The 27060-nt window shown below is 42.1% G+C and overlaps 1 protein-coding gene across 1 annotated transcript in view; it reads left to right on the top strand.

Annotated features, from left to right (window-relative positions):
• Positions 1-808: 808 nt before the first annotated feature.
• MTUS2 (microtubule associated scaffold protein 2) overlaps positions 809-27060 on the top strand; it is a gene marked incomplete at both ends in the record, with an annotated part of 159077 nt that continues 132825 nt past the window's right edge. Inside the window, 3 exons of the mRNA XM_079549510.1 lie at positions 809-3082; positions 8442-8682; positions 18072-18278. Of these exons, the coding sequence (XP_079405636.1) occupies positions 809-3082; positions 8442-8682; positions 18072-18278 (2722 nt within the window). The remainder of the gene's footprint in view (positions 3083-8441; positions 8683-18071; positions 18279-27060) is intronic.

Raw genomic sequence — 27060 nt, forward strand, 5'->3', positions numbered from 1 at the left:
GGTGCAGGTGACAGCAACTCAGCGTGAGACGGAGCACAAGTAGAGCGGTAATTTGTGCAAGGCAAAGGAAGAAACCCACAAATATCCCCTAATAGATCTGGAATTTTAATACTTACTTCTTATCTCTACAGGAGTGCTTTAAATGCTTCAGTAGCAAATCTCGGTGCAACAAGCGAATTGTTATTGCAGTATGAAATTGCTCAGAGCCTTGATGTGGGATTCTGTCTTCACTTAGCTGTTTATGGCTATCAACAGTTTTAAGTCTATGTGTCTTAAAAGCAGTACTAACTGCTCTTCTAACCAGGACAGTTTTAACCATTTCTTCTCAAGTCAGAGATCTGGGCTACATTAGGAAACTTTGCTGGGGGCAAAGCTGTGGCTGAAAGAGAATCTGAACTGTTTGAAAGCACTCCATTCTGGAAGTTTGCAGATTTTAACTTTATTTTTAGTTAGTATAATTCATGATTTTGATGTCATGTTGTCTGTTTTTTTTTTGTCTTTTCATAGGTTGGCTGGATTAACTGGCTGTCATTCAGAGGAAACTTGACAGATCTATTTTGCTTTCGTTGAACCTCTCTACTGCACGTCATAAGGATTTCCTGGATCCAGAAGTTGCACTGAAGGCAACTGAGCAGCACAAAAATGTGACTTTGACAAGAGACTCCAAGCTCTCCGCTGAGGAATTTCTTACTGATCAGTTTGTAATTTCAGCCTATCACTGAAGCATGTACAATAGTTAATCTGATAGGGGAAAAAGGCTTTCTCGTTACCTACAGCTGCCGAAAAGGCAGTCACTGGAAGCTTCAGAATGAGTGCTCCATTAATCCCGAACAAGTCATGCTACTCCCAGCTTCAGGACAACCGCAGTGAAATAAAAAATAATAATGAAAGCACAGTGAGCGTGGGGGATAGCAATGCCAACCAAATCGTGACAAAAGTTAGAACCACGGAAGGAGATATCAAGAAACAGGGTTTGATGGATGAGGGTGGAAATGTACACTCTGGAGGATCAGAGAGAGTTACTCGTCTGGATATAGAACAGAATAAACTGGTGTTCAAAGACTCTCGGACCTGTAACACCAGTGTACAGGAAAGTAAGCTGCCCTCAACCACAAGCAGGGAAATAGGGAAGGACAGCAGGACCAGCGAAGCTAAGGATATGGCAAGGCATATCAGGATTAGCCGAGGACAAAGTCTGTCCAATTTAAAAAGCAGCACAAATGATGCTAACCTGGAGATAATTTCGAAAGGTGATGTTGACTTCACCCAGAATTTTCCTAGGGGTAAAATGTCCAAGACTGTGGAGATGGAAAGAATAAAAAGACTGTCTTTGGGCAGACCGAGTAAATTTTCTCCTCAATCTGAAACGCTTACGAAAGAATGCGTTGGCCGCGTGTCTTGTAAACGTCTGCTTTCCGCATCATTGGATTCCATTGACCGGTCACACCATTTGATTGGAAATACAGAGAAATCACAAAAAACTTCCACAGATCATTTTCTCGGGATGGTGTTTCATCCACTCGACAATACCTCAGAGGAAAATACTGTCTTTTATTCTAAACCATCTACCTCAGGGAACAAGAAAATAAGCAAACCAGAAAATGTACCAAATGTTAACACTGAAAGCACACTGCATACTTCTCATACCAATCATCATTCAGCTGTTAAGCCCAGTGAGATTGCTAGTAAATCAGAAGCACAATTAAGTCAGGGTGATAAAAGTAAGAAACTGGAGCTTAAGGCTGTGCCATCCCTACAATCTAAAAACACATGTCAACAAAAAATTGAGAGAATTATGGTGATAGAGTTTCTGGGATGTAAAAAAGATGGAAGTAGAACAGTGAAAGAACAGAAAGAGTCTGGATCTGACACATCAGCATTTCAGACAACACATTTTCAAGACATCAATGATAAAGCAGAGGATCCCTTGTCAAATCAGGCTGCAACCTCTTCTGACGACAGATTACAAAGTGATAACTTCACCATCCATGGGGAAGGAAGAGGAGGCCATGACAGTGAGAGTGGGGCAGTGACCCAGGTTAGTGAGGAAGACAGAGAAGTGGAAACAATATTCCCAGTCACCTGCAATGGTAATTCCAGTAGCAAAGTGACACCTAGAAAAAATGAAAATTTACATGAAGCTGATGCAGGTTGTGCTGGAACAGTTGGTGAACAGGTGTCTCTTATACATAACATGAATCTACCTGACAGCAAACCCTTGCAGGTCAATGAGAATAAACTGATGCTGGCCAAAAGAAGCACTGAGGATGCTGCCGTGTCTGCTTCTGATCTCTCTGAACAAGACAGAGTGTGCAGTGCAGAGACAGTGTCAAACCAACAGCCTGACAACCATGTCAGTGATATGGAAACCTTCTCAGTTCCAGGTAAAAAGACAGCTCCTGCACAGAAACATCCTCCAGAAGAAGCACTGGAGGGCTCTAAGGTTTCAGCAAAGGCTGACACCTTTTTATGCGTTCCAACTCCTTTGCGCCCGGTGGCAGTGCTGGATGTTAGTAGTCAGCCCACGCTATCAAACAGTAATTTGAAGGACCTTTATGCACTTCCCACTGACAAACTGTCACCCTCCTCAATCCTACCTCCTGTTGACAGTACGCAGTTGAACATATCCCCCAAAGTGCCTATAAAGACTGCCAGCAGCAGTGCAATCCCCAAACCTATCCTGGTCCACTCCAAGGGCTCCCTTGCAGATAAGGTGGATGTGGACAGTGACTGCAGCGAGAAACTGGAAGAGAGCATGGAGGTGAAACCTGCCATACCCAAGCCCAAACCTGTGAGACCTAAAATAATCACATACATCAGAAGAAACCCTCGTTCAATAGAGCAGCTTGACCCTTCATTTGCACCAGCAGGGCTGCCGTATGGTACTGCAGCATGCCCTGTGCCCATCTCCACAGAGCAGAAGGCATCCAGTGGAGGGGAGGGCAAGGCCCCCAGCATCCTGTACGACAAATTTAAACCTGACCTCCAGAAGCCAAGGCTCTTCAGTTCTGGACTGGTGGTGTCAGGAATTAGGCCCCCGGCACATCACTTTGGTCCAATGGGTGAGAAGTTTCTGCAGGAGGTAAGCAGGTGGCTTTGACACTTTTGTATGTCAGGTGGTGAGTGTTTGCTTAATTGTTGCTGCCAGATGTTAGTTCTCAAACCTTGAAGAAGTAAATCCTGAAGCAAAGCAGTATGTGATGATTAGAAATAAACTTAACATTGTCTGGCACTGACCTTGATGTGGTGTCTGATCTGTGACTGGAAGTTGTCACCGTGTTCCTCCAGCATTTTCCAGCATACCAGTCACCTGCTAGTGTATAAATAGAGCTGTTTAGATAGGAGAAGGCATGCTGTTTGAATTTATCCTTAAATGGAACTTCTGTTTTTTTCCAAAGAACATCTTTGGGAAATTAATGTAATTTGCCCACAGAGACTTTTCCTCCTTAATGGGAATCTTGGCAGGTTTTTGCACTCGGAGCATTAGCAGTCCATATGCATTCTCTTCTGTTAAGCTATACAGAAAAACAGGAACTGTCAGATTTCATTAGAATATATACTTCACGTGGGAAAAGATTTCCTTTTGACTCATCTTAAGCAGTGTGCTCTATTGCCTAACATCTTAAAAAAAGAGAACTCCTTTCCTTGGAAATTCTTCTCAGCAGCCAAAAGGTAATGGAAGTCCCTCTGCCCACTTCTGAGCCCTTAAATCTGGTTGTGTTTCCACAGCCCTGTAAGCCAGGCAGGAGTGCTGGCTCCCTCCCATTCCTGCTGGGAGGTGAGCACAATGGCTGATGTTGCTTGATAGATGGTGAAAGGACAGGGAGAAGGGGGTTATGTTTGGGGCTGCAGTGTGCCCTTGAGTCTACTGCTTTGGACCTGTGCTAGTTAGCTCAACAGACAAGCTTTCTAAGTAAATACCAAAAATCCCACAACTGTATTTAATTTGAACCAATCTTAAAATTTAAAAAAAAAAAAAAATTACTCATATTATATACCTACCTCCTTCTATATGCAATATTTATCCAAGGAACAGCTTTGAAATAACACATTTGGTGACAGAGTTGACAGAAGCCAGCAAATACCCACATTAAAATCTCATGTGTGAGTATCAATGGGCCCTTCTTCCACGTTAACAGACAACTGTTGAAGTGATCTTGGAGTATAGGTTTTTGTAAGAGTATTATCTCATCTCAAGCAAAGTGCTTGCTGCCCTTTCCCTTTCAGTTTCCATAGTCCATGCCTTACATTTTGCATTCATAGGACAGACTACTGAAGTCATTGTTAGCTTGTCTTTGCCAGCCACTACTAGGGTATCTTCACAATCTCCCTGTAAAGTGAGAGAAAACTGCTGGATCATTACCATTTAACCTCATTGTGGCCTTCCAGTACTTGAAGGGAGCATATAAACAGGAGGGGGAATGGCTGTTTGCATGGGTTGATAGTGATAGGACAAGGGGGAATGGTTTTAAGCTCAGAGGAGATATAGGTTAGATATTAGGAGGGAGCTTTTCACCTGGAGGGTGGTGACGCACTGGAACAGGTTGCCCAAGGAGGCTGTGGATGCCCCATCCCTGGAGGCATTCAAGGCCAGGCTGGATGTGGCTCTGGGCAGCCTGGTCTGCTGGTTGGTGACCCTGCGCATAGCAGGGGGTTGAAACTAGATGATCTTTGTGGTCCTTTTCAACCCAGGCCATTCGATGATTCTGTGATTCTCTAGACCATAGGTTTCTATAGTCCATACAGTTGGTATTTGGAAAATCAGGCAACATTAGCTAACACAGCTGGAAACAAAGGACCAATTTTTGGTAACTGTGGAGGACTGTTCTTAGCATGAAAAGGACTCAGGTTGTGGCAGGTATGCAGTGTGGTTTACTCTAGAGTAGATTTAGCAGGATGACATTTATTTTCTGGAGAGAGCCCAAAGCATCTTATCCCCCTATAAATATGACCGAGTGGGTCTTTCAAGTAAAAGGAAAGCAATTAGAATGGGTTCAGGGAGATCAGAATCACCCTGGAAAATTGACACCCTGAAGACTCAGAGCTTTTGTAGACAAGGATATGCTGGAGCAAGATGACCACTCTACATTAACTTTGTGAGGGAAACATTCCCAGACTGCCCTATTTCACATATCCAATTTGGGCTTTGATCAGCATTTTATAGCTCTTTATATAGCTGTGATGGGGGTGTTAAAAGCTGCTATCAATCAGACCTGTAATCGCTAAGCAGCCTTCAGCTAGGTAAGCAGTAGGCACAATTAAATGCCCCCTTGGGGGCCATGAGTGGAAGTGACAGGGAGGTGCTGTCTTGGGCACTACCTGTCTGAGGAAGGCTCCAGGGCTGTCTGTGAGGCTTTAATGTTTGACAGCATTATAAACAAAGTAACGTGAATGAAGGTGTTGAGCAACCTCACTGCCGGCAGGGTTGCCAGCTCTGCTCACAGTTACCCAGGCTGCGGAAAATCCCAAATGGTTCATGTGTTTGCTTGCAGACTTTCCAGCTCTTTTTCACAAGTTCATTAAATGGGAGGAGTGCAGAATGCACAGTACAGTTCTGAGCTGAGCGTCCTGTTAGTGGATGGGTTGTACTAATCCAACTCTGTTTTAGCAGCTCTGTGATGGCCTTATAATCAATAGTTTCGTATGATTCTGTGGGGAGCAGTTAAATTCTGCGCTTGAGGAATTCTCTGTTAAATGCAAAAGAAAAAGGAATGTGTCTTATTAACAAGTTTATGTCTTTCTATGAGCTCAGAAACAAATCTATTTCCTGAGAGATAGTTGGGTAAATCCTTCTTACTTCTCTCAGCTTGAGAAAATGTTTTATCCTTGCAATTGTTATGTGTGCATATATCTGTGTTACCTGTAGCATGCTGTCAATAAAGATGAGCTGGAGGTTTCATTAAGATGACCCAGTTTATCAGCATTCTATATTTAAGGATTTTCCCAGTTCCTCATACTGAAATATTTGGCATAAATACACTCGGTTTGTTTATTGGCAGTCAGTATGAGAGGATAAGAAGAGTATAGTGAAATCTGATTGAAATAAATTCATCAGGGAATTGAGAGGTTGTGGATGCCCTGTCCCTGGAGGTGTTCAAGGCTGGGTTGGATGGGGCCCTGGGCAGCCTGGTCTAATATTAAATGTGGAAGTTGGTGGCCCTGCCTGTGGCGGGGAGGTTGGAGCTCGATGATCCTTGAGGTCCCTTCCATCCGAAGCTACTCTGTGATTCTGTGATTGAGGAGAAAAAAATAATGGAGTCTTAACCCAGAAAAAAAAAAACAGGCTTGTATGCTGAAAATAAGCATCTAAGTCCAGGCACAGAGAATCATTGGTATGGTGAAAACCTGCATCCCAACTTGTACATATAGGTCAGGGGAAAAGGGAAACTGAAATATCTCATGGCAGGAAATAATACTACAAACAAAGAAAAAAATATAGAACAAAAATGTTACAGTCAGTGTTTGTTGCCTCTGTCCACCTAGTTCCTGCGCAGAGACCTCAAAGATTCCATACTTAATGGTTGAAGGCCTATCTTGTCTCTTTTAGCAAATTAAAGATTTGCCAAATTAGGATTAAAGCTCTTGAAGCAGCTCAGATCAAAGCTTTTATAGCCAATGTTAAAGTGCATATTCTAAATGCTTATAATTGCTAAATAGAAATTGATTTGGCATATTATATGCATCGTAACTTGCAGCAGAGTTAATTAATTGCCAGCTACTTTTCTTCCTAGGTAGCCCATGGCACTTTTTTTTAAATTAATTTTTAAACAAATTTAGTTCAGAATTCCTATTTCCTAAGCCATTTTTTTTTCCTCTGGCCTTAATAAAGTATGCTGAAGAAATATTTATGGGTTCTTTCTAGATTACAATGATTTTACATTTTATAAGGAAATGCTGGAGAAGTTGATCTTTACTCAGAAGAGCAAACAGTTCTTTGCAAACAAGAGAGATGAAAGCCTTGAGAGCTTCTGGCATTGTTTTATGCTTTAGTCTTGAGTCTGGGAAAGCAGAGCACAGAGGTGAGGGTCTGGTCGTGGATGCGAGGGCTCAACCAAGGAACCAGGTCTTCAGTCAACCACATGTTGTCTGCTGACAGCCAGCCTGGCCTTGAATGCCTCCAGGGATGAGGCATCCACAGCCTCCTTGGGCAACCTGTTCCAGTCTGTCACAGCCCTCTGAGTGAAAAACTTCCTCCTGATATCTAACCTGAACCTCCCCTGTCTCAGTTTAAAACCATTCCCCCTTGTCCTATCACCATCCACCCTTGTAAACAGCTGTTTCCCCCCTCATGTACACTCGCTTCGAGTATTGGAAGGCCACAATGAAGTCTCCCCGGAGCCTTCTGTTCTCCAAGCTAAACAAGCCCAGTTCCCTCAACCTTTCCTCACAGGAGAGGTGCTCCAGCCCTCTGATCATCTCAGTGCCCTCCTCTGGACCCACTCCAAGAGCTCCACGTCCTTCCTGTACTGGGGGCCCCAGGCCTGGACGCAGCACTGCAGATGGGGCCTCACAAGAGCGCTCCCTCCCTCACCTCTCTCTCCCTGCTGGCACCCCTTCTTAATGCAGCCCAGGATGGGCATTCAATGCTGCCAAATAGGCAGCTGTGCTTTATAGCTCTCATTTGGAATATTCTGCCAGCCCTCTGAAAATACAGTGTACAGAAACATGTACACCTCTCCATGTGGGTCTCTTCAGGAACTCAGAGGCACAGATTATGCTGCATATTTTGCAGTAAGGATGTAAGAGTATGTAGAGATTTCCTCATGGGCAAACAATTTGATAACCCCATTTTTCCCATAAAAAGAACTTAAAATAGCTTCAGCTTTATCTGTAACTACTTAAGTTAAAACAGACTCCCTTTAAAAGTACGTGTATCTCAGTAAGCATATTTTAAATAACTTCTAGTAATAATTCCACTTGCACACTCTTTGTGTATCCACCTATTTAAATAACATCACCTGTCAGGACTTGAGAATAGCTTCATGTTCTCTAACTGAAGTTTTTTTTTGTTTGTCTATTTGCTTTTTGGGTAGCTATCAATTCTTTATTTGGGTTTGATTGGATTTAGTTGTTGGAACATGTGTACAACCAGTTGTAGTGAAGCACTGGGTTGCCCAGAGAGAGGGTGCATATTCAGGGTTGGGCTGGATGGAGCTGTGAGCACTTGATCTAGCTGTAAGTGTCCCTGTTCACTGCAGGGAAACCTTTAAGGGTCCCTCCTACACAAAGATTCTATGACATTCTATGACACTATGATTCCATTTGTGGAGAGGGGTTCATATTGTTAGGCCATTCCTATTAAAATTGACCAGCAGTCTACAGGGGTCTGATGCCCAGATTGACAAGAAGGGAAAAATAGCTTTTGTGAGCAATTTAGAGATCCATATGCTGTCTACATATTGATACATTGCATAATATCTGTGTTCATGATTTTTCCTTAGGTTGGGGAAAGGCCTGCAAAAGACGAATTTTGTCCTCCACCTTATACTCACTACGAGGTCCCACCAAGTTTTTATCGGTCTGCCATGATACTTAAGCCACAGTTAGGACTGGGTGCAGTCTCCAGGTTACCGTCTGCCAAAAGCAGGATTCTCATTGCAAGTCAAAGATCCTCAGGCTCCTGTCTTCATCAGCAAGGAGAAATAGCAAGTGCTCCCAGCCTCTATCATCCTGATGCTTCAGGTACAGAACAATCTTTCTTTCCTTTAAATATAGTCACTGATAAGATATATATATATATATTTCAGATAGAAATAGCACAAAATGAGCAATATCTTGACCTGGTACTACAAAGCTCCGATAGCACTCTTTGAGAAGTATCTTTTTATCCTCAGACACGTCTGACTATGGAGTCTGGGTCTTGCACAAAAGTTGTTAAGCAGGTCATTTCTGAAGGAGAAGGATCAATTTCAGTAATAATTCTCATTATGCTCTTTTTCATTTTCCTCTTCCTTGTAAGTGCCTGAAAATCTTTGCTTTTGTCCCATGGAAGGTAAGGGAACATTTTCCTCTATCATGAAGACCCTGTTTTTCAATCTGACTATGACATTGGCCATTATGTTGCACTGGAAACATTGATAGTGTTCAGAGGGAGAGACCTCGATTCTCTGAAACCCAGGTATACACCACTTTGGAGACAATGTTGTTTAAAACCTTTTGCTTCCCAGCTGCTGTGCAAGGTGCAAGGCACAGCATGACCCTGGGCAGAATTACAGGGGAGGGAAAAGGAAAAGCCAGAAGGAGAAGTGTGCAGTACCGTGAGACAGAGAATAATCACCACTGCAGTACACTGCTTGGTTTCCTGGAAAGGCTTGGAGGTTTTAACAACATACATTTAAGCAGCAGCAAGTTCATGAACAACTGAAAATCAGGCATTGCCGGTGAAATATAGCTGCTGTTAGCAGCCTACAGCTCTGCAGAGATTTTTAGATAATAGTCAAAAAAGATTGCTTTGAACAATGTCTTGAGGTTGTGCAGTCCCTCCTCTTGCCCCAGGACTGAATTTCTTTTGAAAAATGTTTATTTAACCTATTCGTGAAAAGCAATTTATAATTGATTTTGTGAATTTGTAAGTGATTTTGCAGCCTCTGAAGGAAGGCTGCACCAGTGCAACACTGCATTCAAGTTACAAGTTTTCCTTAGTATTTTGCCTAATTTTTGTTGCTATTTACTTCCTCTCCTATGTGGAGTTCACATGGGTCTGTTCTGCTTTGCAGGTACCTGGAAATCGTTTCTCTCCCCAATTTCTATTTCTCTGTACTAAAACTTCATAAGAGATTTAGATACAGAATGGAAGTATGCCAGGGTATCTTGACTTAAGCGGAGAAGAGAGAATGAGCCTCAGTACAGACTACCAGGATTCAGCACTTATCAGCAAATCAAGGTTCTCTGTAACACAAGGCCTTGCCACTGTTCTTTACTATCTGTCTTCGTATCTGGAGTTTATCCGATTGATGCTATTAGCAGAAGCTGATCAAGCTCTACTGTGTGACTTCTGAGATGCTACAGATTATGCACTAAGTAGTGGATATCAGTCTAGCCCTCTAAGTTGAGTGCAGTCAGCATGGAATGTAGGAATACAGATGCAGAGAACAACTGGATGACAGTTTCCATTTAATTGGAAATGCAACAGACTGCTAGTTTAGAATACAACTCAGAAAAGCTCTTGCATAACACAAGGAAGTTTGATAGAAATGAGAGGAATATACTCTCATTTCTCATTCGCTAGTAGGTCCTTGTAACGAATACAGTCAGTTTTCTGCTCTCCAGAAATGAATATTGCCTTGATTTTTATTCATCCAGTGTAATTATCATTGATTATTGCAGGCATAACTTTCTCTAGCCATTTTTAATCTACAGAGCACTGTATATGTGTATTCATTTACTGTCTTCCTATACTGACATTCAGAAATCTAAATTCTGTCAGCCTATCTGTCCTGTTTATCATCTGTAATCCCATCTTTAAAAATTCCAGTGAATGAGAAGCACATAGGAAATTGCAGTAGCTAAAAGTGCCATTCCTATTCTATTGCAGTTCCCATTTCCTGAAGTTTTCCTACTTCTCAACAGCTGGAATATTTTGGAATCTTATCAGTGATTATTTCACAGAATTAAAGAATCACATGCAGAGCCACCAGCCTCCCCATTTAATACTAACCAGGCTGCCCAGGGCCACATCCAATCTGGCCTTGAACACCTCCAGGGATGGGGCATCCACAGCCTCTCTGCGCAGCCTGTTCCAGCACCTCACCATCTTTCTGTAAAGAACTTCCCCCTGACATCCAACCTAAATCTTCCCTCCCCCAACTTAAAATCATTTCCCCTTGTCCTGCTGTTATCTACCCTTTCAAAGAGTTGATTCCCCTCCTGTTTGTAGGCTTCTTTTAAGTACTGAAAGGCTGCAATGAGGTCACCCCACAGCCTTCTTTTCTCCAGGCTGAACAAGCCCAGCTCCTTCTGCCTCTCTTCGTAGGGGTGGTGCTCCAGTCCCCTGATCATCTTTGTGGCTCTCCTCTGGATCCTCTCTAACAGCTCCAACAGGCCTGGACACAGTATTCCAGATGGGGCCTCACAAGAGCAGAGAAAAGGGGGACAATCACCTCCCTGTCCCTGCTGGCCACCCCTCTTCTGATGGAGCCCAGGATACCATTTGCTTTCCGAGCTGCAAGAGCACACTGCTAGCTCATGTTAAGCCTTTCATCTGTCAAGACCCCCAGGTCCTTCTCTGCAGGGCTGCTCTTAAGGACTGCTGCTCCTCCAGTCTGTATGGATGCCTGGGATTCCTCCGACCCAAGTGCAAAACCTTGCACTTTGCCATGTTGAACCTCTTTCTTGGACCTTGCCTGCTCTGGAGGTCAAATGTAGTCCATAGCTCTCTGCAGTTTCCCTCCTACAGCTGTTATTTTGTTTGTTTTTCTGCAGCCTATTGATACCTCGCTGTTTCAAAAAAGCTATTAAAGATAACTCGTAGTAGTCCAGTAATTTGTCTGCCATGTCCTTCAGGATCCCAAAGTTTGCTTCATCTGGTCTGTGGACTCTGACTGATTTTATTGATTTTAAATTACCCAAGACTTGTTCTGGAGAGACTGCTAATGTCTCCATTTTTTCACTGTCCACCCCAGGACATGTATTTTTTCTTTTCTGGCATCTCACTTTCTGTTTTCCTTGTGAGATGAAAAGCATGTCTGATTTTTTCTGCAACATCTTGTTCTGTTGCAAAGCACTTTGCACTGTTTTATGATGATTCATTGCCTCCCATATTGATCCTTTTTGTATTTCTGATTCTTTTTATCAGTTATGTTACATTATTTTAGTTTTGGCATGTTATTTCCCACTTACAAACTGGAGATTAGCTTCTAATCACCTTGCCTTTGTTCAAATCCTTTTGACATTTACATCTCAAATGACTAAATCTTTCATCAGCATCTAACTTTTTAAACCAGCATATCACTCTTTTTGTCTTTAATAATTCCTTTTAATAAGAACAAATTGCCCGTGAAAGAAGCTCAAGTGACAGCAGATGGAACCGAAGTGGGACGAGGAGAGAAGGGCTGGGTGGGAGGGCAGCCCCAAAGCCAGCAAGGGGCTGTGCAGAGGGGCTCAGAGCAGGGCTGGTGCTAACAGCATTAATATGTAGCATCAGCAAAGCATGCTCATACCTACACAGGCCATATGGGTCATGTCAAATGAGTGATGTTAATGTATTCAACACCATTTTCAGCTTTTTATCAACCACTTTCTTCTAATTCCTCTAATTTGGCAGTTCGTTGTGGTATTAAACTTTGATATATTGTTTTTGATGCTGTATTTCAGAAACAGAATTAAATGTAGATTAGCTATAGTCATATTTACAAATATAAGGAAAAGAAATGCATGAGCATGTGCAGTCAGTGTGTTGGTAGTGGTGCTGGTAAGACCCTTGGTTGTATAGATACTGTGGAGTGTGAAGGCTGAGTGGACAGCTGAAAGCAACTGGAGGCCAGCATGTATTTTTCTCTCAAGGATGCCAGCCCTATCTTCAGGAATGCTAATCAGCATCTCTTGCATTTCAATCCTGAGCTTTTAATCCAGTTTTTAATCCCAGTGATTTCAGGCCTACCTTGAGGTAATGGAAACAGGGATCTAGCCGTTTGCCATCTAGTGACAAAGTGCAAGGTACCACTGAGGCTCTTTAAAAGAAAATTGCCATAGCACAGTATGGAGAACAGAGCCTGTGCCTCATAATGAGGAAGGATTTAATCCCCTCTGCCATGCATTCCATAATGTAGCAGTCTGCTTAAGCAGCACTGATAAGCTGAGTGGTTTGGCCCGTGCGTAATGCTAACATTCATAAAGCTGACTAATTGATAAATTCAATGCCTGAGCAGCTGTGGTAGACTGCAAGTTTTGCTACTTTTAAGACATGCCAGGTAAGAAGTAAAATGATAGTAAATGATCCTACAGTTCTCCAAGTGTAATGCCTAAAATGTGATTGGGCAGTGGTTGTTCGTTGTCTGTAGGACATTGGGCAGTGCACACTGCCAGGGGCTGTGCGTTCATTACTGATCAGTGCTGCTCTGTATGTTGGATGGGTCCAGCAAGCACTCTGACTTGTAAGAAAAAGCATTGTATACTGTAGGTAAGATAGGAACTGGGGCATATTTAAAGGTATATTAGGTGTCTGAAAGCTGAACGTTTATTTTATGTTGACTCTGCTCTTTCTATGGGAAAATTGTCATTCAAAACAATCATTGAAGGATACTGTGTCTATAACTTATAAATTATGCATACCTTTTCCTCGGTTATGAAGACTTGGAGCAAACCTGTCAGGATTTACATTCATTAGCTGATTCTTTTAATGGCATTAATGTCTAATTTTGAAAAGTACAACAGAGATCTCATCATTAAACTTTACTACGTTTTTTTCAGTAGTACTTATGGTAATTTTTTTTCAAAGAGCAAGTTAATGAAATCTTGCTTCTGTATTACCTCTCTGTGTATTAAATTTGCCAGTCCTGAGGGTCTAGCAGTTCCTTTCATTTCTAAATAAGTCAACTCTTGTTAAAGATTCATTTCATGTATGCATCAGGACAGCAATGTTTTTGATTTACTCAGGCACACACAAATATGTGTTTGTTTGTATTTGCAAATATGTATCATGGATTTCATTGGTAATGAGCTGATGTGTCTTCAGCTTTTTCTTGAGAGGATTTCAGTTTTGGTTTTGTGTTGAATCTCAGGAATACCTGAACAAGGACGTGAGGTTTGGTGATAGGAAAGGAGTTTTCAGGTTACTTCCTGAATTATTCCACTGCTGCTGCTCCAGCTGAATGCTTATTTTATAGGTTTGCAGTACTTATAAAATAGATACTTCAGTTGGAGCTGGCAAACTTAGTTTGTGAAGAAGAGAGGTGACAAGGTGATTTTCATTTCTGAATTCTCCGGCTTCTGCTAATCCACAGCAGATTCAGCTGGCACTCTGCTTCATTGGGTGTGCAGTCCAATTGTACAATTTAATGAAGAATTACGTGCTCAAAGGGAAACACACAGCTCTTCATCAGCATCTTGCTAAGGACATCGTCATGTGCCACGAGCCACCTCTTCACACCCCGCAGTAGGCGCAGAGTAGCTTTTAGGGGTGTTTGAATCTGAAGCTGGAGATGCTGAGCATTTCTTGCCATGTAACAGTGGCCTGGCTGATCAGGATTTCACCAATGTTCAGCAGTGACAACTCTTTTGCCTTTGGATTGTCCCAGGCTTGGTGACATTTAGATAAGGGAGCATCAGGAGAGCCATGCACCTTCTGCACACTGGTGTAAAACCTGTTTTAAGGTGTAGATAGTGAATCCCTATTTTGAGGCCTCTTTCCTCCATTCTTTTTCATAGCAGAATCCTTTGTCAATAACCAGGAAACCACAAGGATGCTGGGAACAGAATCTGCTTCTGATTTGGAAGATTTGGTTTTAATCTCTGATGATATCAAAGATTAAGTTAACTCTGAGGTGCCTTGAAAAACCACTTGTGTTATCTCCGACGAGTTAAGTAGAACTGCAGGTAGCTTCCTTGCCCTGGATTCTCTGATCAGAACCGAGGATAACAATCAGAGCACCATCTAAAAGCAGATATGCTCCCTGAGAGCAAATTGTGTCTAATGATTGAAGTTCTTAGGGAAATGTTTATCAAAAAAAAAAAAAAAAGAGAGAGAGAGAAAGAAAAAACAGCAGCAACAAACTCCACCAAGAAAGCAAAGGCTTAGCGTAGATCCTGGATCACAAGTGGAGCTGAACTCTTGAACTACTACTTTTCCTTATATGAACACATCTCCATAATCCATTCCTATAACTTTTCATTTGTTTTAGCTAAAAGCTATTTCAGCTTTCACAGAGACGTCACACTGAAGTTGCTATTAGCCATACATGTGCGTGGAGATGTGATCTGTGTGCAGTGCAGATGCAGAAGTCTCGCTCAGCCTCTTCTTAAGGCTCACAGACGCATCTGCTTTGTGCTGATCAGTTTCTACCTCAAAGTGCTTTCATGTTCCTCGATGGGAACAGTTTGAGGTGTCACAGAAAATCACTTGTGTGCCACACAGACAACAGCACTTAATTCCATAATTAGCTTCAGGCAGTGAGGCAGCTGGAAAGATTTTTGCCATTTTTTTAAAGCTTATTTTGGCAGATTTTTATTAAAATGAAAACTTCTCATTAATATAATTTTTGTTCTGAACTTTCAGACCATATTTGCAGGTGTGCTTTTAGACTTCTAAGAGACAGAAAGAGACACCTTTAAACTTGATGGTATTTAGAAAGAAAATGAGTGCACAAGGCTGATGCCTTGTGTGTTTTAGTGAGTAAAAGGACTTAGCTTTAAGGATTTGAGTGCATCTCTGATAAGGATAATGTTCTGCCCCCAGGTCCTTGTGGTACAGAAGAGATATATTACAAAGAAGAGGAGTGAAAAATAACTTAAAGTTGATTATGAGTTCAAGACACAAAATATGGTTAGTTCAGGGGAAATTTCAATTGAAGTCACAAGCTGAGAAGTCCATAAGCACAGAGGTGTGAGTAACACTACCAGATCATCTGTGCAGATCTAAGAGAATGGATTCAAAGAAAAAGTGGAGATGGGTGGGCATTTTCTGGTGCTGCAGGGTGCTGAGATTGCCACTATATGCCTAGAATAGTAGAATTGTTTGAGTTGAAAGGCACCTTTAGAGGCCACCTAGTCCAACTCCCTGTGATGAATAGGGACACCTACAGCTCCATCAGGTGCTCAGAGCCCTGTCCAGCCTGACCTTGAGTGTCTCCAGGGACGGGGCATCCACCTCTCTGGGCAACCTGTGCCAGTGCCTCACCACTCTTATTGTAAATAACTTTTTCCTTACATCCAATCTAAGGTTCTCCTCTTTTATTTTGAAAATGTTTCCCTTTGTCCTGTCACAACAGATGCTGCTGAAGAGTCTTCCATTTCTTTCTTACAGCCCCCCTTTAGATACTGAAAGGCCACTTTGAGGTCTCCCCACAGCCTTCTCCTCTCCAGATGGATAGCCCCAGCTCTCAGACTAATTTTAAGCAATTTCTTCTTCAGTGATGGTGGCTGTGCTTCCACACCTGTCCTGCAGTGCTCAGCACAGCACTGGCTGTAGGCACATGGGTCACACAGAAGTGCAGAGAGGGGACAGCCTGGGGACTCGGTGCAGTTGTCTCCACAGTTAAGGCCCAGCACTCTCTTCCATAGGCAGAGACGCAAGGTTTGCCATGGATCCTCTTGTTTGCTTCCCATCAGGGGATTACCACCAGTGCAGCACTGGCATGAACTGATCTCAGTTCCACATTGTATGAAGACTCTCAAATAAAATCGAATCGTAGAATCATCAAGGTTGGAAAAGACCACTGAGATCATCTAGTCCAACTGTCAGCCCATCACCAGCCCTCTGGGGCCCAGCCATCCAACCAGGAAGCGTACACCCATCGAAACCACGGGCTGCCAGCTTCACCAGGAGGATGCTGTAGGAGACAGTCATAGGCTTTATTAAAAGCTGGATAGACTGCATACACAGCCTTTGTGTGGCTGATGTGTAGCTAATGGTGGTGACTATGTTGTAGTGTTTTGTAGCTGAGAATTTACTCTCTCAAATAGTGTTAATGGCCTTTTTCTATCTGTTTTCATTTCCGTGGAATTAAACAGAATGCGTTACTTTCAGAGCAGCCTATGTATAGAAATTATTTCATTTGTTGATCAAGAAGCATTTTCTAATGTCTTTTATAGAACTATGTTTTATAGGAAAACCAAACTCTTTTTTTTTTTCCTTGATGTTACATCCATTGTAATTTCAAAAGAAAAGGGTTAGTTCTGTCGAAAAAAAAAATAGTGATGTTGTTAATAATAATGTAACTGTCATGAGGTACATAACTATCTTTCAAAATCCCCATAACATTTTTCTACTCAAAGGAGTTAGTCTTGTTTTCTGTAAACTCTCATCAAAGTGTAATGCTTCATTAAAATTAATAAGGCTTTGACCTACATAGTTTACAAAAGAATTAAATAGTGTAATAATGCGAAGACTATATTCTTACTGTGTGGTTAATTTCTACTTTTCCTTTATATAATTAATGTTTGCTGCATCCTTTGAAGTATACATCAGGATGATACATGAATAGTGTTCACCGAATGGGAACAGAAAGTTGACTTTGTGGACTTTTCTGGCCAAGTATGTTGGCAGCTGTAATGCTGCCTTCCCTTCTAACACACTCAACCAGCCAAACTCAACCTTTAGTCCTTTCATGAGGACAGCATGGGACCTTTCGGACCCATCTTCTGGAGTTGCCTAGAAAAGTTTGTCTAAGCAAGAATAGCAGGATTTGGTTTAAGACGACACAAAACAGAGAGAGGTACCCTGCTGTCATTACCAGAGCAGACATGGTAACCAAACTGTTGTTGTTGACTAACTCCATCCTCTGTAAATCCTCTATTGGCAGTTGTCTGAGATTTGGGATATGTCATTCCCATAGCTGACATTTTCCAGTGAACCGGACACTATCAGAGGAAATGGCTAGTGGTGTGTTAAAAAAGTAAACTTCCCAGGGCATGTCCTTGTTTCTGGGCTTGGTGCAAGAGGAGGACATTTTCTTTTAGCAAAATTTGAAAGAAAGACTTCAAAGAAGTATTTTCTTTGATGAAATGCAAAGAAGTCCCGTGTCCTTGAGGAGATTCATTGGCATTCTGTAATAGCTTCCAAAACTGAGGCAAAGTATAGAGTGTTTGTCTGAGTGTGACTTTCTTTTAATTGACCCATAAGAAATGTAGAAGTAGAAAATGGTACAGCGTAAAAGAAGATATTTTGAAGAAAGTAGTGGACTTGAGCTACATTACTCTGCTGGAATTTCGACTTTCACGGGGTCTTGCTGCACTTCGCATTTTAAAGATTATTGCAACCTGTGATTGTTTCAGAGAATTACTTTTTAGTAGAGCAAAGAGTAGGACAACAGTGCAGGTTTTGAGCAGCCCTTAAAACTCATACTAAGTTTCATTTGCCAATATTTAGTATGTCCCGGATGAACTTGTTTGATAAAAGTTCTTTCTCCTTCTTTCAGTTGATCTTAAGAAAGTCCCGTGTCCAAATGCTGCAAAGTCAAATCTCCCCAAGCCGTGTCCGTCTGCACTTCGCCCTCCAGGTTACTCGCGGTTGCCAGCAGCCAAGCTGGCAGCATTTGGTTTTGTCAGGAGCTCAAGTGTATCCTCTGTCTCCAGCAACCAGTCAAATGACAGCAATCAGAGTGATCAAAGCAGGACAGCCAACCGTAAGTCTATAAATCGGCCTTCTTTTTGGGGCGTATAAAAAGGATTGTCCAGACTGGAGTTTGCATACAAGGACTTATTTAATCTCTGCAGTACTCACTAATCATTTCTGTGCCACTGAGTTTACATTAACATAGGAGTTGGTTTCCCTGTACGAGAGAAAATTGCTTTAAGGGTGAGCCTGAAGCGTATTTCTGTTTGGTTTGTGTGTGTGTGTGTTTTTATCCCTTTGTACAACTGAAACAAATAATCACAGCAAACTGTATTTGCTAAGCACATTGCAGCCATGAACAGCTTTGAATACCGAGCATCTAAAATGAACAACAGTCGTCCTCATCCACTTTCTGTTCCTTAACATGCAGAGTAATAAACTTGGTTTACAAAATAGATGGTATAACGCTGGAGGTATAAAATGGGATCAGCAGTGTTATCGTGGCTATTGTCTCGTTTCCAGACTTGGAAAGATCCTATGGCTGAAATGTCTTTTCAAATCCTATTTTCTGTAACAATCATTAATTTTGTTAAGTAGAAAGTAATGCCCGCTGGAGTGTGCAGTCCTTGGGAAGTGTTTGCGTGCCTTGGGTTTGGAACAGAAAGGGAGACTGAGGGATTTGCATGCCCCTTTTCTGTCTTTGAAGACCAGATTGAGCCTGAACTGTGTCAGTATCAAAGCAAGTGTTATCAGCCTGGGAGGAGTGCAGACAGGGGAGCAGGTGACATAACGTGCCACAGGAGACAAGATGCTGCAGGCTCCAAAATCTTTCCAATCTTTCCATGTTTGTATTAATTTGAAATGAATGACAATAAGTAAAATGAGAACGCCCCAAGGATTTTCTCTTTTCTCTCTTATATTGATGTGTCCCGGGAGCTCTGACTTTTTCAGTGTTCCCAAACATACAACTATATTCCTTTTAATTGTTGGACTGATTGCTCATTTCAGTTTATTTCCTGATGAGCTGTACTTAGAGAGTAGTCAATCTCTTTTGCTTTGCATTTTCACCCTACGTTTAGGTCCTCGGAAGGCATTTCTTTTTAGCTGATGGTACACTGTGTGTCTTTAATTACACCAAGGCATTGTTAAGGATAGAATTACCTAATTTCTGATAGATCTAAGTGGTATCTGTGGAAGAAATGTTGATGTCTACCGATTTTTGGTGTGAATTAAAAAAAAAAACCCAGATGTAGTCATAACACTATCCTTGAACACAGTTGATGTATTCAGGTTCATTCATTTGAGAATTCTGTAAAAGGAAAATGCTCTCATCTGTGGAGTCAGTCATTTGATTTCAGTTCAAAAACTGTGAAAGAAGTTGAGACCCAGAAAGCTACATTTGATTCCTTTCTTTATTCATCTTAAAAGAAGCTGATTTCATTTGTATGTTCTGGTGCATATTCTGTTTTTGTACATGAAACCCTTAAAATCTGAATCTGGAAAGGCTGTGGAAGCATTTGATGCATACGTTTTATTCCAGTCCTCTTAGTTGAGGATGATAACCATCTTCTTCATTAAGATTAGGAGTTTGTGACCAACTTGTGCAAGAACATTTCTGGAAAGATATGAAAATTACCCAGAGGAAATGTTCTGCTTGTACAAATTCATGCAGAAACAAGCTCAGCTTGTCACCTGATGAAAACTGGGACCTGTCATTTCTACTTTTGCACACAAGTTGTGTAGCTCATCTGAACAGTTGTCCAATTTCTCTCCATTCCACAGGAGAGTAAGAGCATGAATACCTCCATAGGGTCATCTCTCTAATGTGGTTTGTGATACCCACTCCTGCCTGGCACAGATTTCGCAGCGATTTTGTCTTTAATTCCAAGTGGATAATTTGTCTTTAACTCCAAATGGGTAGTGCTTCCTCTTGGTCGGGGCTGAGAGAGGGAAAAAAGTTTTTTTCCAAGGGGATCCTGTATTCAGAACATTTGCCCTTGGGTGAGTCATTATACAAGAATCCATCAAACCATTTTCTTTGTATTGAAGGCAACACAACTCCCACTAATCACTGCTGTTAGAACAGCTTTCTTTCACGTGACAGAAAAAAATGTTTCCTTACTGCTGAATTAGTTATCAGTGTGAAACTGTATCATCTTTTTTCCTTCCTTTCCTCGGGAAGTTTATGAGCCAGCAAGAGTTAAATTAGGCACCCAACACCCAAGGAGCACCAAATCACTGCCTTCCATTCTACTGCAGTGTATTAACACAGATCAGCATGCACTTCAGCACACCAAGAAAGTAGCTGAAGAGTGAATGTAGGGAGAAGCATTGACTCAGGAAACCAGCATAGCATATTATTTCTTCCCTTGTCTGTCTGCTGGAAGAATGGTTGCATTTCAATTAAATAAACAGCTGAATTGGTAGTTACTACCTGAGATCATGTCTTCGGCTAAATCAGGCTTGGTGGAGGGCAGGGTAAAGTTTTACTGTTAATTTCCTAGCTCAGTAGGGTAGAAAATGCAAAATGATCCAACTTCAGAAATCTTCAAAGATCTGTGATAACACAATTTCCTATTATAGCAGCATCTCTGTGTGTCAGTGAGACAGAAATAATTGAAAATATCTTACAGACCTTCATATGTTGTAAATGGAGAGCCTGCCACTTGGAAATGATGGGGTTCACCTCAGGTTCACCTAAAGGTCTTATATATGCCATAAAAATAATCACTATCTACTGTAGGTTTCTGAAAACCAGATGGCTTTTACTGGGTGGGAGGAAAACATAGGTTTGTTCTGGGGACAGAGTGTTTCATGGGAATGGTGGTTCTTGAAGAGGTCCTGTGCTTACTTTTCTCTCCTCTGCCTGATGTCTCATGGTGTTAGCTCTTCCCAAACTCGTGACAGTTACATTTCTTTTCAGAAATCTGAAGCAGCATCTCATTTTGGCATACTAATACTGATGAAATGCCATCAAGAGAGTAAAACTGCATTTGCTTAGAGTAAGATGTGATATCTGTGCTGTGGGGAAATTTGTTAATGGCACTATGGTGCAGCAGCTTTCTTCCTAACCAGATTTCTCCTCTTACCCTGACCACTCTAAGAGTAGAAAGAATAGATACAGCAGAGCCTGTGCTTTGCTCTTCAGCTGCCTCTTCCTGGCAATAGCTTGCATGTTCTCACTGACACAGTTAAACAGATTTGCAGTGGCAGGACTGTGCTCTTTTCCCGTGGCAGGGACAGGGTGGGCTTAGCAGCGCTTGCCTGCTTGCTTTCTGTTCTTTCTTGTACTCTTACCCCTGGGGTATGGGTTTAAGCAGAGCTGATGCTCACTGATAACGCACTGACTTCAACCGCATTGCCACCAGCTGTAATGGGGCTCTGTTCCTAGGAGATCCTGTGCCATGGAGTGTGAACTGCAGGGACATTTCTGGCATCCAGCCCATCCAGCCTGCCACCAGCTTCTGGGTCAGGAAGCTGACCTGCAGTCCAGGGTCACTGCTCCATTTGGCCATTTAAAATCCACTTTCAAGTGCTTACATGCTGCACACGCAAGGCAGACAGAGTCCATGCAGCCCATCTCCCTCAGCCTGTCTTCACAAGAGAGGTGCTTCAGCCCTCAGAGCATCTTCATGGCCCTTCTCTGGACCCTTTCCAAAAGATGTGCAACTTTTTTTTGTGCCGGAGGCCCCAGGCTGGACAGAGTACTCCCAATGGGGCCTCATCAGAGGGTCAATTCCCTTCCTGGCCCTGCTGGCCACCCCTCTTCTGATGAAGCCCAAGTGACTGTTGACTGTGTGTGTTGAGGGCACACATTGCAACTCACCTTCAGTTTTTCTTCTAATACCCTCAATACCGCCAAGTCCTCTGCAGGGCTGATCTCAATCCACTCCTCACTCAGCCTTTATTGACACTTGGGATTGCTCCAGGTCAGCTGCAGCACCTTGCCCTTGGCCTTGTTGAACTACGTGAGTTTCACAAAGGCCCACCTCTCACATCTGTCCAGATCCTTCTGTATGGCATCCCTTCCCTCCAGCATGTCAACTGTACCACTCAGCTTGGTGTCACCTGCAAACTTACTGCAGGTGCACTCAATTTCACTGTCCGTATCACCGATGAAGCTGTTAAATAATTCTGGTGCCAATACAGACCCCTGAGGAGCACCACTCATCAGTGGCCTCCCACATAATTACTTTTATATACAGCAGAATAGACTGTCAGGTGCTGCAGGCATCACATGGGAAACACCTCATTAAGCACCATGGAACATTTTCACTTGTGGAGCACTGGATGAAAGAAGGATTACTTAGAATGAGTTGAAGTATGATAACTGCTATGAGTTTTGGAAATGGAAAGATGTAGCCATAATGTCAGGAAATACTTCTTAGTCATAAGATCCAGTAGCGTGTTAAATAACCTTCCAACTCAAGTGATGAAAGCCACGTTGCTTAGGATTCTTAAAATAGAATAATAGTGTGTTGTAAGAGACAATTTCTCTCTGGCAAAGCGCTAGGCTAAAAGCCGTAACGCTGTTCAATATCTTGCCACCGTTCTGAGTGCTAAAACAATTTCTTTTCAGATAGAACAGGAAAATGGTGATGAATATTTGAAAATTTGAATTAGTATCTCGTGACAGCTATTTTTTTTTGTTTAAAATTACAGAAATAAAAAATTGTGCTTTGAATAAACTTCCACAGTCCGTTGTTTGACAAACAGATTTCAGACTGGTTTGGGGCCTTTCACTGTTTGGCTTTTCTAAATGCATGAATTTGCATTCTAATAAGAGAAATGTCAAAGTATGTTGGATTCAGGTGGGTGGAGAAATGAGGAAATTGAAGTGAGCAGATGAGTCTGGAATAGATGGTTAATTGCCTCTGAAAAGGCACAGCCTTCACAATGATGGCGTGGTGGATGGATGTACACATTTTTCTCAAAAGCACAAGTGAGTAAATGCGAATATTTTCCTCTGTGAAAACACGTTCCAATGACATTTCTATGACTGATTTTACGTTCATTTTTCTTCACAGCAAATTCATTCTTTTTTCTTCTGATCTTGTTCTGATATTACCATTTTTATGGAAGATCACTTTATACCATCACCACACACTGAATGGAACTAAAATAGGACAGTATTGAGTTGGGATTTTCAGCTTTGTGAGCAAAGCATCTGGAAAAGTGCACTATGTCAGCCAGGAAGAGAAAGGGCTGAAAAGACATTTTAGCTGCCTTCCAGAATTCCAGCATTTACTTTTCATACTCTTCTTGTTACAGCTGTGAAAAAAGCCTTCAACAGAGGCTGTGGAAGCATAGGCTTAATAGTTTCCCCCGTGTTTGCAGAGATGCAAATGACAGTGATGAAGTATAAATTGTCCATTAATTTCAGTGGTGACTCTGAAAGTACTTTAAGTGTGATAATACTTGAATTGTTTAGATAATGGCTTTCCTGTTTACACCCTTACCTCTTTCACCGCAGTCTGAGTGAGGGAAGCAGTACCACAGGGTTGGGATCTGCACCACTCTTCCCACTACAGTGCAGCAGTAGAGGCAGGAAGATTGGGCTGCTTTGAAAATGCAGAAGGGCTTTTAGATGTAGACAGCAATATGAAACATTTGGGGGAGGTTGCACGTACTCCTTTTCTGAGCTGAAAAATTTGTCAACCCCCCAAAGAACCGTGATATTTCAGTTCTGCAAAGTTTGTTTTTTTGTCAGTAAGAAACTGTTGAATCGTTTTGCCAACCTCTGCTGCCAGCTCAGCAGAGTGCTTAATCATGATGTTTGTTATCCCGTATGAAATCTGCATTTTTAGAAGAACACCCTTCTTGAGATGCTTGTGTGCTAAAGCTGTCCTGGTTCAGACTTGGCAGTTCCAGTTCCAGTGTTTGGCATTTATTTCTGGCTGGCTTTTAAAAAGTGACTTAAAGTATCTGCCTCACTTTTCCCGACAGTAAAAAGGGGTGGGAGGCTGCAAATGGTTACACAGGTATTGGATAATGGAGTGACAAGGAAGAAGGTAGTGACAAATCCTCTTTCCTGGCCCACTTCCATGCAGGATTATTTGACTGATTACAAGAACCTAATTTAGTCACTGTGACTCTTAGTATTTAAGCTCCAGAGGGCAAAAAGCTGTTCAAGGCGCTGCACCCAGGCTGCTGGGCACCAGTTCCCCTGGAGAGGGAAGCACATCACCTCATGGGTAGGTTATTTTTGTCACAGGCACCCAAACCACCTCCTTCGTTTGTCTCTATGGGGATTGCTGGCAGCTTAGAATCATAGAATATCCTGAGTTTGAAGGGATCCCAAAGGACTGTTGAGCTTGGTTTGCTGGTTGATCTCTTGAATGCAGGGACAGCCTGTTTAGGTGCTCGTATAGTGTTTATCAGCCCGTTCTTAATCTGAAAGTTGTCCTGTGGTTGTTCCTGTGATGCTTCAGTTAGTAGGAAATCCTCGCTGCTTTCCTTCTTGCACTATAATAGACTTCATTCGGTTAATAGAGGGATACAAAGAAGTTAGTGCCACATCTAAAATAGCTATTTTTCAGTATCCAAATCTGATTTTCTAAAACATCTGATATTCAGAAAGCAGGAGGGCAGTGCCCTCTGAGAGTGATGCCAGGGGGACAGGAGACCACTGCCCTCTGCAGCCAGTGTTAAAAGGGAGCTGCCGATGGAGCACTACTTTCTGGTATGGGCAGAAGCTCAGAGCCCGCAGCAGGGACAGGCACAGCACACGTCCTGCTGGGGAGCAACAGCACCGGCTGCAGAAGCACTGAAAATGAGCTTTTGAAAATACAAAGGCAGCAGCTGGAATATATTTGTCACTTCCAAATTAAAACGCCTCTGAAGACCAGAAAACTCGCAACTGATCGTCTCCTTTCCATATTCTAATCTTCTTATTCTACCTGATGAGGGGGGGAAATGGTCTTTTAAGAGTGGACCTGGTGTACATTTATTGGAATGGATTAATCTCCTATTCCAGCCCTAAGAAAAATGAAGAAATGCAGTTCTGAAAAAGTAAGAGCTCTTGAATTTCTTTTTCCTAATTTTTCCTTTCTACACTGATCTTTCTGCTAATGGAATCACAGTTAAAAATCCTTAGAGTCTCCTACTAATGAAGTAGTTCTTTGCCAGGACTTTTGAAAAGCATTTGTTTTTCAGCCTGCCTTTCTCACCTATTATGATTATATTGTATAAATCAATACTCGGGTAGGGTTAATTCAGGTTATCTAACTACTGGGGCTTGTTCCTGGAGGCAGTTCTCACCCACGTATTTCTGAAGACTTCATCTTCAGTTTTTGTGCTCTTTGAAATTCAAGACTGTGGAAATCTGGATACATTCACATCTGAAAGAGGCTCCACCAAAAAGCAGCACATACTGCATCTGGTTGAATTCTGCCTTTTGTGTTGTCCATGAGATCAGAGGCACTGAGCAGTGAGTGACTCTGGCTTTAAAATGCACAAGTCAAATCAGTGCCCAATTAAACTAATTACTGTCAGTGACAAAAATCATTACAAACTTCTTGATGGTACACTTTTTTTTTTTTTCTTTTTTCTTTTTAAGAGAGTTAGGAAATATGCACTGATCTAGAGATCCAAGTTTGATGTAGTAATAGTAATTATGAGCCAATTTTGAGTCATGGTGTGACAAAGAAATACGTAAGTCAGAGTTTGGAATTATGGGATTTTTTAAAATGATTTTTGAAATAGCTTTTCCCCATGATCAGAGGGCTGGAGCACCTCTCCTATGGAGAAAGAATGAGGGAACTGGGCTTGTTTACCTTGGAGAAGAGAAGGCTCCAAGGAGACCTCATTGTGGCCTTCCAATATTTGCAAGGAGCACATAAACAGGAAGGGGAAAAACTGTTTACATGGATTGATAATAATAGGACAAGGGGGAATGGTTTTAAACTGAGACAGGGGAGGTTTAGGTTAGATATTAGGAGGAAGGTTTTCACCCAGAGGGTGGTGACACACTGGAACAGGTTGCCCAAGGAGGTTGTGGATGCCCCATCCCTGCAGGCATTCAAGGCCAGGCTGGATGTGGCTCTGGGCAGCCTGGTCTGGTGGTTGGTGACCCTGCACATAGCAGGGGGTTGAAACTTGATGATCATTGTGGTCCTTTTCAACCCACTCTATGATACCATGATTCTGTGTATGATTTTTTCTTAGTATCAGTGAGGCTGTTCCATCACCCATCCTTTTTTCCCTAAACAAGGAGCAAAAAACCCTGAGGTTGAGTGAGTCTTTGGTCTCTTTCAAGAAGGGCCAAATCAAACAAGTGAGGCTGAGGTGGTCTCATTGCAGTTATATTATGAATAGCTGTTGTCCAAGGCGAAATATTACGAAATCATCATGCACACAGTTTAATCCATGGTGTGCCTCACTTTCAGTAAACAGGACCAAAATGAAAAATACTGCAAATATTACCAGCTAATCACATTTAGCCCACATGGTTTCAGAAGACAGAGCTGGCCTCTTCACAGTGTATGAAAAATCAATTAACATAATATTATGCTCTTGCGAAATGAACTGTAGATAATGAACACAAATAAATAAGGATTTGAAAAAAGGTGTGTATGCTTGTCCCTTTCGGGGATCAAGAGTAACTGATTAGCTTAGGAGAACCATGATGGATTAGCACAGGTATGCATTAATAGTGGAGCAAAGGAAGACAAACTTCAAAGAAGTTTCTAATCTTTGATCCCATTATGAGTCCTGCAGAATACTCGTGAATTCTAATTTAGTAGTGAGAGGACTGTTACAGCCAGGAGAACGCAGTGCTACTTATAGACCAAGACCTTTTCCCATCCAAACGTTGGGCTGGAGTCTCACCCATGTCACTTTTTCCATCACAC

This window comes from Tetrao urogallus, assembly GCF_951394365.1.
Source record: "Tetrao urogallus genome assembly, chromosome: 1".
Taxonomy (NCBI): Eukaryota; Metazoa; Chordata; class Aves; order Galliformes; family Phasianidae; genus Tetrao; species Tetrao urogallus.